The sequence below is a fragment of the Equus caballus genome, chromosome 4 (assembly GCF_041296265.1).
Source record: "Equus caballus isolate H_3958 breed thoroughbred chromosome 4, TB-T2T, whole genome shotgun sequence".
Taxonomy (NCBI): domain Eukaryota; kingdom Metazoa; phylum Chordata; class Mammalia; order Perissodactyla; family Equidae; genus Equus; species Equus caballus.
In genome coordinates, this window is record NC_091687.1 from 97,225,830 (window position 1) to 97,240,444 (window position 14,615).

Genomic DNA, 14,615 nt, shown 5'->3' on the forward strand with positions numbered 1-14,615 from the left:
GCAGTTCCCTGTTATAAACACTGCAGCAATTAAAACCCTTGTACATAGAATTTTTGTCTCCTTTCCCAATGACAGCTTTAAGTTAAATCCACTTGGAGATTTACCGCACTCTAGAGACTTCGTCATGTAGGCGAAAAGCACAGCTCCTCCCTGCTAGGATTGAAAGACTGAAACAAACTCAGAAATGCTGAGCCTACTGGTTTCCACCAAACTGAACAATGAAGGTCTTTTTTAGCAAATAAGAGATGCTAATTATTATTTCTTTCAGAGATGGTTCCTGGCTTACTAGGGTTAAGTGTGCGAACACAGACAAGGATCTGTAATTACCCTCGAAAGTGCATGCGAGTTCTATAGGTTTTGGCTCACAGAGGAGGAGCACTGGGAGACCGGTCTGGATTTCTGCCTCTCAGATAAAGTGTGAGCAAGCTACTTCGCCTCTGGAGCGAGCTGTAGTTCTTTCTCTTGATCTGGCTTGGCCTTTTCTGAACTCTCTCCTACCAAACTGTGCAAACAAAAGGAAGCTAGAAAGACCAGCGTGAGACGAAGGAGTAAAGGCCTACTCTAAATGCAGAAGGTTTTCTGTTTACAAACTTTCAGCAAGACAAAGCTGTGTGTGCCACTGGAAGCTGGGGTCAGCGGTCACTTGCACTGTCAGTTCGGACATAAAAACAAAGAGATGAAGAATGGTTAATATCAATCTGAAACCGGCTGTTCTAGAAAACAGAAGAGGTAATACTAGCCAATGTATTTAGTGAGACTGGTGTAATCTTGATACCCAAATCAGATAAAGATTCTATAAGAAAGAGAAATTATATGCCATTTCTCACTTATGAACATAGACGCAAAAATACTAACTACAGTATTTATAAACAATCCAGTATCAAAAAGCAGACAAACATATCAAATACAATGTGATCAAATAAAGTTTATCTCAGAAATACAAGGATAGTTTAACTTACAAAATCTATTAATGCGACTTGTTACATCAACAGATTAAGGAGCAAAAAACACATGAGTATTTCAATAGATGCAAAAAGAACATCTGATACAATTTAATATTTATTCATTTAAAAAATGAGCAAACTTGATAAAGTGTCTCTATCAAATATTTATAGTAAACAAAATACCTAATGTTAAACAGCAGAAGAATGTCCTTTAAAGTTAGGTACAAGTTGAGGATGCCCAATATCAACACTGTTATTAAACATTGTTTTGGGGGCCAGTCCTGTGGCCTAGTGGTTGAGTGTGCTCTGCTTTGGCAGCCCAAGTTCATAGGTTCGGATCCCAGGTGTGGACCTACACCACTTGTCAGCCATACTGTGGTGGTGACCCACATATAAACTAGAGGAGGATTGGCACAGATGTTAGCTCAGGGCTAATCTTCCTCAAGGAAAAAAAGAGGAAGATTTGCAACAGAGGTTAGCTCATCTTCCTCAGCAAAAAAACAAAACAAAACAAAACCCCCAAAAGACACTGTTTTGGAGGTGCTGTCAGCACAGTGATATAAGAACAATAAGTAAAAGGTATAAGGATTGGAAAGGAAGAAACGAACCTATATCATTTGCAAATAAAAAGATAGTTCACATAGAAAATCCAAGAGAATTCAGAGAAACAATGAGAATGAATCAGAGTTTAGAAGGATTGCTAGACAAACTCAACAGACCAAATCAGTTACATTCCTATAAACCAAAGCTAATTAGAAATAGTTAATAAAATTATTAATAACAAAAACTGTAAAATATTTAGGAATTATTCCAACAAAAGAATACTTTAATGAAAGAAATAAAAGGTAACATGTATAGTTATACCATATTCAGGGATGAAAGGACTTAATATTATACAGATGTCAGTTGATCCTAAAGTAAATACAAATTCAATCCAAGTTCAATAAATAAAAACCAGGGTTTTCTGTTTTGGAACTAAAATTCTTACATAAGAGTGACGTTAAAATTCACATGGAAAAGTGAAGGAACAAGAATAGACAAGGAAATTTTGAAGAACGATATGGGAGCAGGGCTTTCACTAACAGATACCAAGTTACATATTAAAGTTCTAATAGCTAAGACAATGGGATATTCACGAGGCAGTGGCATAGAACAGAGAGCCCAGAACAGACCTGTGCAATTTGACTACATTAAAATTAAACCCAAAACTTCTGTTCAACAAAAGACACCATAAAGTGTCTTTGGGAACACATTGAGAAAAGCCTTTGAGAACCTACCTTATTTATAAATAACAACGTCTGAGTCAACATTTAAGCTGTCCTTGATGCCCAACAGCAGAAATTGTACAGAAGCCGTGTGGCATAGTGGTGAAAATACAGATGCTGGCATCAGACTTCTTGGGTTTGTGTCCTGGTGCTGTCACCTAATTGCTGTGTGACTCTGAGCCAGTAATTGGGCCTCATTTTCCCTATTTGTCAAATGGAGGCAAATACTTTACTGTGTTGCTGTGGGGGTTAAATCAGTTAACAACTGTAAAGTGCCTGACTGGCATAACGATGATGTATTTGTTATTAAGGTTCCAGTGTCTTTAAGGATTGATTACTATTATCATTGCATCACTGTGTTACCTTAAATTTCCACAACGCTTGACAAATGTCCAACCGCCTCCGCCTCTGTGATCTCATTCTGCCGTCAGAGTACCTATGTGAACACGCAACGAAGCTGCAGCTCACAGCTTCTGTGATCCTGGTTTGTCAACTATAAAATAGGAGATAATATCCAAGCCTCCTTTTGGCTCTAAAAAAATCACTTCTATTTTATAAGAAAGAAATTTGAGGCAAAGAAATGTTAGCTGACTGGCTGCAGGTCACAGAGAGCTGTTAGCAGAGTCAGGATTAAAACCCAAGTCTCCCATATTAATTTGCATTACAAAAATTCAACAATAATAATTTCCCCAGACTCTCCCTGTGTCTGAATTTCTTCTGGGAAGTGTAAGCTGGATACTTAGGAAGGAATTCAGCTGGGATCATTCAGAATATTTCTGATATATTCTAATGACTCGAAGCACCTAACGCACTGCCAGGGAGGGAACTGGCGGAGATGTATCGCTTTTGTGAACAGCATTAACATGGACAATGGCAATACCAGTAATAATAAAGAAAGAATTACCTGGGCAAGCAGACCTGGTTGGATCTGAAGAGGCTGAGCTCCTGGGGCTTGCGTGACAATGGGAACTGCATTTTCCATCCGTACAGAATAGCCAGCATGCTTCGAGGGAGAGGCCTGCAATCCTGTTGTGGACGGTGGGCAGGGAGAGGGGGGTTAGCTGAGTGATGAAGGGAACCTCCCGAGGCAGCTGTGTCAGCTCTCAGCGTCTCTTCGCACCAGTCCCCACCAGGTATTGCCTGGTCCTTTGGAAGTCTCCCCTTTAGTTTCTAATTTAATTTTAAAAAAACCAACCCTGAATGTTTTCAAAGACTAGAAGGTCAAATTAAGGAGTCTGTAAAGCCAAAAGTGGGGCAGTCATGCTGCCAAATTACAACAGGAAAACAACTGCTTCTGACATCAAGACAGAGCTGTGTATGTCAAAGCTGGGGTGTCGGGAGAGAACATATGAGTCCGTCTGGAATTGCACTGACACTGAAACTGAGCAACTGCACACATGCTTCCACCACGAGGTTTGCAAAACCAAATGCTTGAGCTTTCTGCTTAAATTGTAACCCAGTACACAGTCAACTCTAGCTTCTTAGAGTTTTCAGGAGAAGAGTGTTGGGGTACATGGGCAAAGAATCATTTAGGGTGGGCTGGGAGGTACTTTTCAGACAGATTTATATTTTTCATAAGAACTGAGACTGTTAGCTGTCAGAGATTGGCACTTTTCTACAGATAAGCCACACAGAGGCTATTTCATGTGAGAAAACGCAGGGCCTGACATCAGCATAACAATGGGAGCACAAACAACGTGCTTATTTACAGCCAGCCAGCCAGGGACAGAATCATTGGCAGGTGGTGAGAATAACAATAAATTGACTTGCTGCTGAAGCCCAACTCCTACTGTTTCCAGGCCAGCCACCTCAGGACAGAGGCCCTCAAGTTCAGTGATGCCGGCACTCTCACGAAAGAAATGAAGAGGACCTAATTCCAGGGAAGTGGGCGTGACAGAACACTGCAGGTGCCAGCGCCCTGGAGGTCATCTGGTCAGAAGCAGGTGCGAGGCTGTGTCTGCTCATCCTTACCTTGGAAGCCGGGCGGACACACGATGAGAGCTTGCTGGAAGGGGTCAGGCCGGGCACAGATCTGGGCTGCTCCCGTCTGCAGGGGCATGCTCCGCTGGGCCACTGCAGCCATGGATGCCGCTGAGGGCTGGTAGAGTGCAGAGTGGTAGTTTAGTATGGAGACCTCGGGATTGGCTAAGGAAATAGTGGCACTGGTGGAGGTGGGAGCCTAAAGGAATGATGGGGATTAAACAAAAATAAACAAAAATAAAAAATGAGGGAAGTGGCATGTTGGGAGACACAAATCTAAATCAAATAAATGAACTCAAAGAAGAACAAACAAACAAAAACCAAGGGCAAAAAGCAAAAACAGAGGGGAGTGGAAATATAGTTGAAAAGTCTCAGGGAAAAGCAGGCACCTGCAGCCACAAGAGACACAGAATCAACTTCGGCTTATCCTCAGGACTCTTCCTGTCATTTGTGGGGCTTGGATGAGAGTGCAAATGGATGCCTGCATACCATAAGTCTAAATACTGCAAAGTTAAAAATTAGGCTAGAAACTATTTATGTTCTGCCCTTCCACTTTGACAAATACACCTTCATAACAACCTGGGAGGCCAGGTATGAGTTTTGGATTCTTGGATTCCTTGGCTTCTGCAATGCAACAAGGTGCTGGTGGAGAGCTGAACCCCTGCCTTCCTTTTCTCCCTGCCCCAGCTCCATCATACACCTTGTGGGGCTTTGGGTGCACCTATATGGACCCGCCAGCCCACACATCCAAGCTGTGTCCACACTCGCCTCCCCTCGGGCCTGGGGAAGCAGTCCACACTTGGGAGGATGAATCTAGGAAGAGGCCTCTGCAGGCCCAGGCTCCCAGGTACCCAGAGCTCAGCATGAAGCACACTCACTGGAGGAGGGCCGGAGCAGGGCCTGGGAAGGGGCCCCCTTGCTCAGGTCTAAGGGCAGTACTGTTTACAGATGCCCTTAGATGGTGGCAGAGCACAGTTACTGTAAATAAATGTGCTGCAGAAATAGACACGGAGAGGGTCCTGCTGAGACTGGGGCTACTTTTTTGAGGTAGTGCCCTCTTTCTTTCTCTTTCAGAAAGAGACATCATTTGAGACTGAACTTTCATGTGAAGTAAGGCTGCAGAAGAAAAACAAGTTCTAATTTGAGAATTCTCCAGTTTCACCCTATCTTAGTCTTCACACTGATCCTTTAGCAAGAGAGGTGGAGGTTACCAGTGGCGTCTAATTCATCATTGTTTACCAGAGGTTTTGCCACTAGAGGTTACAAAGACTAAAGAATAAAGAGGAAAAGAGCCACAGGATATCTTGGACACATACAAAAATACAATTTCAAGAAGCGTATGTATGCGGGTCAAATTTGATAAAAAGAATAAAGTCTCATTTTACATGTTTGTTATACTTAGATTTTATGCTAAATTTCAGTGCAAAGCAAATTAATTTGTTTGAAAGTGATTACTAAACTATGTGGCGTACATGTTTGGATTTCAAGATCTATATTATAACAGTAAGTGTCTGTTTTTACAGCATCACAGTTGGCCTCCAGGTAGTGTGACTGGGAATGCGTGTGTGACATGTGTGGGTCTCTGTTTTGTTACTGACACCATGACTTGCATTTCCTCTCTCTTCTCTCCTCGGCCCCAGCTCTCCCGGAGGCTTCCCCACAGACACATTTGCCACTATCTGCTCAGACTCCACATGCCAACGTCTAGACTCTCCTCCGGTCTTAGCGCCTGTGGGCTTCCCTCTTTGGGGCACTAATATCCTCCAGGTTCCCACACTGGGTCTGCAATATTCTACCTTCTGGTCAGTCACGCGTCATACTGCTTCTTCCTTTGAAATGTCCCTGGCACCCATCGACTCTTTTCAACTGCTACTTCCTTGGCTGAGGCCTTCTCCCCTGGTGCCTGGGACCTGTAAGGCTCCACTAGTGACCTTATGGCCTCTGCCTCTTCTCTTCCAATTCTTCTGGGACACAGAGTCTAGAACATTCTTTCCAAAAGAATACTTTGTGCATGTCACCACCCCTACTCAGAAATCTCCAATTGAACTCTGTACTTGCAGCTTGGTCTGGCCAACCTTCCCTTCTAAATTTCTCTCTCTCTGCTCTCCATGTTCTTGGCTCCAGCCCCATAGTCTGTTCACTGTGAAGGGGTTCTGGAGATGAAGAACAAAACCATGGTGGTATTTTGTCAAGAAGCTCACACCACTGGCAGGCGGGTGAGTGCCTTGGCCTGAGGGCTGGGCTGGGCGTTAGGAGGGAATGTTTCTTTCTTTGGACTCCAGTTGGTTAGAGGGCATTAGCTCTTCCCGCTAAAGGGAGCTTTAAGGACAGCACTGGCCTCCAGGGGGCAGCAGATGCCAGGTGGACTCTCCTGGAGTTTAGGCAGAGGGAGGGAGGAGAGGCTGGCAAGCACAGCTGGGCCTCAGCAACCCAATGCGCTGCAGGAATGGCCTAGGAACACGGGGTCAGTGACTCTTCAGTGACAGCAGGAGATTTGTGGATGGCCAGGCGGATGTATTCAGTCATACTTTAGGATTAGAACATACACACTCCTCTCCTCTGGAGGGGTGTGCGTGTATGTACACACACAGGAGTGTTGTCAGTGCAGACTGATATTAAGACTGAAAAAATCTAGGGAGATTCTTTGGGAGAAGTGGTAAGACTGGAAGATGGAAGTAAAAGTAAAAGTCTTAGACACCAGAGGCAGCCTGAGCTGGGACTCGGAGATTATTCATTCAATGAATATTTCCTGGGTGTCATCCATACTTCAAGCAGCGTGTTAGGTGCTGGATTCTGCTAATTTTCTGCAAAAGGCTGGAAACTGGTGGGAAGAAAACCTGTTTCCTGGTCCCTTTTAGTTCCACCTGCTGGGATTCTGGTGACATACTGATGAATTGATTTTCCCTATGACTTGGAGAAGGGACAGGTTTTATCTGTCCAGAAAGGACATCATGTGGACCCAGAAGTGTGGTGAGAGGGGGAGGGGCCTGAACTGGATGATCGCCAGCATCCCTTGCAGTTCTGAATTCTTTACCAGGCAGATGCCAGACATAGAAGGATCACAGCATCTCTTATATCTTATTTCCACAGCAGGACAGATGGAAGCAGTAAGAGGTACCATCTCAGAAACAACTCCCTTAGTGAGTCATTCCTGGGACCTTTCACTGGGGCCAGCAGTCAATACAAAGAGGGCCTGGGTCTCTCAAAGGAAATAAGCTTGGAAGCAAATATTTTCTCACAGAGTTGAAAAGGACAACAGAGGAATTTTGTCTCTTGTATATGACATTGGAGGAATTTTGTCTCCTGACTAGGTTTGGTGGGAAAATACAATTCCTGATGCTCACGCTGTCAGTCCCGCCTGTCTTCCCCTCTGCTCCCCACTTACCTGGTTGTGGACAGTGTTCAGCTGGTTGTTGAAGGTCATGGTCAGGTTGGTGGACGTGCTGGGGGCCACATGTGTGATGAAAGGGGTTTTGCTCTGGTTCACGGTGTCATACATATTCACCCGACGCTTGCAAATCTCCATGTTCTGGAAACATGATTTGACGCTGTTCATGCAAAAGGCAGAGACAGAGGCATAAGGGAAAGAGAAGAGGGTAATATAGGATAAAGGGGAGGAAATGGAGAGAGAAAAGCAGAGAACGGTTAATGCAATAAACAAGACGACTGGGGAAACTTAACTTTAGATCCAAATTTCCTGGGTTTCTCATGCAGCGTCTGCATTTGCAAGAGTGAACGTTATTTGGATGAATTTCCCCCACTGTCTTACTAGGTCTCCCATCCTGGATGGGTAGAGGTTCCATAGCACAACGGACTTGATGGCTCTCACTGCATTTATTCATATTGCTGATCTGCCTCCAACTTCACTGCTCATTCCCAGCTTTCAATGTGGTTTCTGGTCCATAAACAAACATGTAAGTTCTCTGATCGGGAACATTACACAGCAGCTTAGGACCTGCGTCCACCATCCCCAAAGACAACTCCTAGCACGCATCCTTCCCAGCTACTCTGGGACACCTGCGCCATCTAGAGGACAGCCAGGGAACTAGCCAAACCAATATCATGACCCTACTGCCACTTTCTCCCCACTGGAATTGTGTGTGTAATGAGAACAAGAATATTAGTAATTAATAATACTGGCTAACATTGATTGAGAGCTGTGGCATCTGTTTGTAAGCACTCTTCACTCAGTCCTACAACAACCATGAAAGGGAGGTATGATTGTTGCCCGATTTTATGAATAAGGATGAAGCTTAGAGAGGATAGGTACCCTGCCAAGGTCAAGAGCTAATTACTGGCAATCTTCAGATACACATATGCATCCTCTTTAACTTCCTTCATCCTTCCTTTTTCCTTTTTAATTCTTCTCAGTTACATGAAATAAAAATTCTCTCCCTCTTTTTCTTCCTCCATTGCATTTGTGAATCAAAACAAAGCCCTAATTATGAAAGTATAAAAGTGTTGCTGTTAGCTGAACCTATTGTGGTAATCATTTCACAATATATGTAAATCAAAGCATCATGCTGTACGCCTTAAACTCATACAGTGATGTATGTCAATATTTCTCCATACATCTGGAGGAAAAAAAAGTGGTGTTGTCACCGGCATCAAGGAAAAGGAAAGCCACAAGTGGCCTTGATCATTGAAGTTCTTGAAAATCCACCATAAAGTGTCCTTCAGAATTTACACATTGTTTCTCATTCACTTCCGTGTCTTCTCTAATTAAACTTACTTTTCCTCAAACGCTAATATTCAAGATAATAATACAGCATTTAAATTTTGATTTTAAATACTTAATTATAAATACTGTAATAACTAAATATACATAAAAGAATAGTTTTCTACTATTTTAAGATTACAGATGTATACTATAGGTATGCTATATTTGGGGTCAAGCACCTGCTCGTGGGCTATCCCAAACACATCCTTTCCATGAAAGATGTTCCAAACTGACTTAGACGGGCTCAGAGAATCCTTTTTTCTGAGTTAATGACTACTTACGTTGGCCACACAATGCACATGAAATAAACATTTACTGACTGATGACCCTGGAAAGAAAGGAAAATGTATCTATGGTAGCTGATAGCTAAAAATACTACTAATAATGCTGGTAATGCCAACGTGTTTTGAGCTTCTACGAAGTACCAAGCACACTGCTAAGTGCTTTCACATGAAGGCTGAAGGAATAAAACAATGGATTTTGTATTCTTTTTGGAGTGCATTTAAAGCATTCAATGGTTTTGTGACAATTCAACCCAAAGCTTTTAGACTCAGGATCTTCCAAGTGAAAACGTTGAAATGGTCTGAGTTTTGAGTTTCAGGAAAGAGGCAAGCACTTTCACTCTGGGTTAATCCTATGAGAATGGTTTCTAAGGAATTTGTGCACTAGAGTCCTGGTATGGAGAAATGAGTGGGGTCTCTTTCACCCATTAATCTAGATGCTGGGGCACCTCTGGCCCAGCCCCGAGGGTAGAGGTCTTCAGCAGGCCGGCCTGTTGGATGCTTCTCACCCTGGAATTCTCACGGTCTTCCCAGCAAGTTCTAGGGACCCTTGGGGAGCAGGCCTACTCTCAGGTAAGCCTATGTGCTTGAAGACCCGTCTTTCCTTCTGAGGGCCATTTCCTGAGTTCTAAATCATCAGTGATCCTCTTGGGTCCCACACCAAGTTCTGAATTTGAAGCTGATGCTCATGATCTCCATGCTTAGTCTTCACCAAGTACAGTGGAGCATTCTATTGCTGCTTCCTTACAGAGCCCAGAGAGGCACAGACCTCTGAGGTCATTCAACCATGCCCCCAACTTTATGTGGGTGACTCTCTCACCAACTTAGTGCAGATGGCTAACAGAGGCTCTCTAGAGGGCACCGCCTGCGTCTCCTATCCATAGCTGTTTCTCAGTCATCCCACTTCACCTGTGAATATACAAAGGCTGACATCATGGGAGCCCTATCCAGTAAATCGCCAAGGCTGCCTTCCTTTTGTGGTACAGACTGACACCTCCTTGACTTACCCCACCACTCCCAGAAACAGGGCAAATCCCATAACAAGAGTTTGCAAGGGATGGGTCCAAGTTCCTTCTTTGTACTGGAGTTTCAAACATGGCTCTAAATTAAAGACACATTGTCTTGTTGTTGCAATGTGACTTGACTTGCTTAACATGAACTGATAAGGAACAGAACTAAAATAGAGGAAGCACCATCGGTGATGGGTGCTACCCACTCATTTCTTGTATGCTGGTTAAGGTCAAATCCAGCCTTGAGACTTGGCCCAGTCTGAGTCTGGCCATGGCAGGGCCAACCCTGATCTGTTAATGTCTCTTATCCCCAGCCTTTCCCCACGTATTCCCTTTTCCGTCTGATTCTAACTAAAATCTGGTGCTCTCATGGGCACACTGCTTCTCCCTGCAGACATCCAGGCATGTGACTACTCTTTCACATCCCACAAACCTCGGGGTTGAGAGGCTGAAGTGATATCCCTCATTATCCTCTGCGATCGGCTGAAATGTGTCGCCCAAAATCTCTATGTTGAAGTTCTAACCCCCAGTTCTTCAGAATGTGACTGAATTTGGAGATGGGATCTTTAAAGGGGTAAAATGAGGTCAGTAGGGTGGACCCTAATCCAATTCCTTAAGAGGAGGAGGAAATTAGGACACAGACATGTAGAGAAGGAAGACCATGGGAAGACACAGGAAGGAGATGGCCATCTACGAGCCAAGGAGAGAGGCCTTAAAGAAACCAACTCTGCCAAGCACCTTGATCTTGGACTTCTAGAACTGTAAGAAAATAAATTTCTGCTGTTTAAGCCACTCAGTGGTACTTTGTTATTACAGCCTCCACAAACTAATACTCCCTCCTATTCTCTTGCCACCAATGGCCTTTGCTCTCCCCCTCATTCACCGAGGCCTGTGCTACTGGCTTAGTCCTCCACTTTAACACATTCCCTGCCCACCAAGGGAGACCTCGGAGGTCACTGAATATCTGTCAGACACCCTGGCTTCACAGTTACTTCTCATCTCCAGTGACCTCTTGTCAATTCTAGCCACCCATTCCCTGACTGTCAAACCAGAAATTGCTCTACTTCTCCAAACCACAAATTCAAGCATCCCTCCCCTGGGCACATTTTCACCCATCTGGCTCATCTGACTATTACTAAAATAACCAATCTGTGAGTCGATCAGACCATTCAGTCTCTTTGGACCCCTCCCAGCTTCACTTCCTTTCCCTTTCAGCTAAGCCTCCAATAGCCATCATTTTGGATTACAACTGCTCTATTGCCAACGTCATAAGTCTGTCAATCTGTCTTTTTCTTTTAGCTGCCTTGCGAAACTCCAACCTGGATGAACCCCACTATCTGTTTGCTCCATGCCTTCACCTGGGGAGTTCAGTTACGCCCCACACTATTCACGTCCAACCTCCATGCTCAACAATTCTACTGTATTTCTCTGTTCAATTTGCTCTGCCACCTTCTGCTCCAACTACCTAAACTTTTCTTGCTCTCAACAAGGGAGGACAGAAGCTGTCTGAAGAACTCCTTCGATTTTCCTTGGCTAAATCACCTGCCCACGTCCACGTGCCCCTCCTCCATCCACCCTTGGTGACAATGGCCCTTTCCTCCACCTGTGCTCCCAATCCCAGCCCCTCCCACTGTCTCAGGAAACTTATCTTCTGAGCATCCTTTATCTTTAGTCTCTCACTTGCTACCAGACACTTCCCATCAGCATTTGGAATTGCTCAAGCCTCTTCCATATTAAAATCTCCCTTGGGCCCTCCCTCGTCACCCTTCAATTTCTTCCCTCCTCTTTCACAGCCTTCCTTCTCGAAAGGGTACTATTTCTTCACCTCTCCCTCAGTCTTTCAACCTGCTAAACTGGTTTCTGCTTCGACCATCCACTGAAACAGCTCTCACTAAGTTACCAACAACTTCAAAGTTGCCAGATCTGACAGGGTTTTTTCCAGGCTCATTTGACTCGATGGTGCAGCAGCAGACAGATCTTTGTTAATCACAACTCCAACCAGCCATTTCCCTGCTTACAAGTCCTTTAATGACTTCCCTTCGCTCTCAGGATGAAGACCACAATCCTTACCACAGAAGGCCTGTCCCTGGCTTCTCCCGGGGCCTCATCTCTCCCACTGCCCGGGCTGCTGTCTCCGCACACGAGGCCCTTTCTGCTCTGGCCGGCCTTTCCACCAGTTACCTCTCACTCCTCCTTCAGCGGTCACTTCCTCAAGGTCTTCCCTGCCCTGCCCCAAGCGAGGCTCCCTTCTGACATGTTCTCTTCACATCCTGGACTTCCCCTGATAGCAGCCTGCTTAGTTGGCGATCACTTGTTTAGGACCTTTCTCCTTCCTGTTGACTGTAAGCACGCTGAATGAATGAATGAACGAAGAAACCCCAATCCAAACTAGACTGAGTCCACTCTGGAAGGGTTCTGGGAGTGACCTTTGGCACTACAAGTGGCTTTGCTTCATGGATGCTGCCATCCTGAGCACCTCCCTTCATGCACAGACCCCCTGAGTCTGGCGTCCCTAGCCTTGTGCTCTCCTTGCTCCACCATTCCCTCCTTTTTGGTGTAAAGCAAACTGCCACTCAGGGTCCCAATCTGGCCACCACCTGTTTTTATAAATAATGTTTTATTGGAACGCAGCCTCACTCATCTGTTTATGTACTGTCTATGGCTGCTTTCACCTATAATGGCAGAGCTGAGTGGTTGCGTCAGAGACTGTATGGCTGCAAAGCCTACAATATTTCCTATCTGGGGCTTTAAGGAAAAAGTTCGCTGGCCCCTAGTATAAAGCATTGAGCAGGACACCTACTGTGTACTATGGGGAAAATCAAGTAAGTGTGTCATGGTGACAAAGGGGTGGTTCAGGGTTTCGATCGGAGTGATTCTCTTATCAGCATCTATGGTCAGCATCTTCTTTAACAGGTCGATGAACTCCCGCCGGTCTGCCTTTTCCACCAACATGTCACTCCCTTCCAAATCTGTTGTCATGTTCACCTGGAAGGAAGTAGGGACAGGTTACCAAGACCCCATTGTGCCTCCCCTCTCCCCACTTCCCTCATTCTCTGTCCTGCAAGTGCACCCTAATCTCTCAACCACCCCTTCCTAATTCCCAGAAGGCTGTGTGCCCAGGTGAAGGCACTGCCATACGTTATTACTGCCCACAGGATGTGGCTGCTCTCTCTGCAGGAAAGGCAGGCAGCAGGCCAGGCACAGGGAAGGGAGAGGGCTGCTGCCGGGACCCGCAAATATGTGTAAGTGACAGGCTATCCAGCGCTCCTGCTTTCCTCAGTTAAGTGGAAATGTGCACCCCACATCACACCTCACTGGAAATAACCACAAGACGAAAAGAGTTCTGGAGGTTGGTTGTACAGCAATATGAGTGTACTTAACACTACTGAACTGCACACTTAAAAATGGTTAAAACGGCAAATTCTATGCTATGTGTATTTTACCACAATTAAAAAAAATAACCACAATCAAGCAGTAGGAAATAAAAGGCAAAAAGATTTGTTTATTTAACCTGCAGAGGGAAGTGTTAGGGGCCTCAGTGCCCTTTCCTGCAGCTATAGTTTATCAGTCCTCATAGCCCCTGAGTTAGGGCAGAGTTATTTAATCCCTGTGTTCACTGGGGTTACCTCAGGACAAGGCAAGCGGGATATCTGAACACAGGATTTTTCTTCCAAGAGCAAGACTATACCAAGATAGCCTTTAAAAGACTGGTTTTGTGGTGCTTTCTATATTTTCCAAGACACGCTCTGGAAAGCAATTTCAGCTTTCTCAGACAATCTAAGCTTCTAATCAACTGACAAGTATACTTTACTCAGAATCATGATTTTTGGTTACACTCATCTTCAGTAAGAGGTGTGCTAAGTGTTCATTGGTCTATGGCTTTATTTCTCATTGCTTTTAAGAAAAACTCACTTTGGGTTGCCCTGATTTAGACTAGTCTTTACACTAAAAATAGCTGAAGTTCTAGAATTTTCTCTGGGCAGAAAGGTGAGAGTCTCTGGTCCCTTCAGTGAGCTGAGAGAGACTGAGGGAAGTGGGCTGAATTGTGTCCCCACAAAAGGTATGTTTCAGTTCTAACCCCTGGTACCTGTGAATGTGACCTCATTTGGAAATAGGCTCTTTGCAGATGGAATCAAGTTAAAATGAGTGAATACTGGAGTAGGGTGGGCCGTACATCCAGTGACCGATGTCTTCTTAAGAGAAACAAGAGGGAGATTTGAACACAGAGACAAGAGGAAACACAGGGCTGAAGGCCATGGGCAGAAGGCAGAGATTGGGACCCAGCTGCAGGTGAGTGAACATTGAGGTTTGCCAGGGGCTACCAGAAGCTAGGAGAGAGGCACAGTTTCTTCCCAGAGCCTTCAGAGGGAACATAGTCCTGTTGGTACTTTAATTTTGAACTTCTAGCCTCCAGA

At 44.7% G+C, this 14,615-nt stretch overlaps 1 protein-coding gene across 10 annotated transcripts in view; it reads right to left on the reverse strand.

Annotated features, from left to right (window-relative positions):
* The window catches only part of HIPK2 (homeodomain interacting protein kinase 2), a 177,627-nt gene that overhangs the window by 34,698 nt on the left and 128,314 nt on the right, over window positions 1–14,615 (reverse strand). For 5 of the 10 annotated variants that reach the window (XM_070265103.1, XM_070265098.1, XM_070265097.1 and 2 more), the window contains 4 exons: window positions 13,001–13,185; window positions 7,575–7,737; window positions 4,181–4,388; window positions 3,114–3,235 (listed from right to left, as the gene is read on the reverse strand). In XM_070265103.1, coding sequence (XP_070121204.1) covers window positions 3,114–3,235; window positions 4,181–4,388; window positions 7,575–7,737; window positions 13,001–13,185 — 678 coding nt within the window. The remainder of the gene's footprint in view (window positions 1–3,113; window positions 3,236–4,180; window positions 4,389–7,574; window positions 7,738–13,000; window positions 13,186–14,615) is intronic. The other 5 variants (XM_070265102.1, XM_023639815.2, XM_023639814.2 and 2 more) reach the window with 1 other exon arrangement.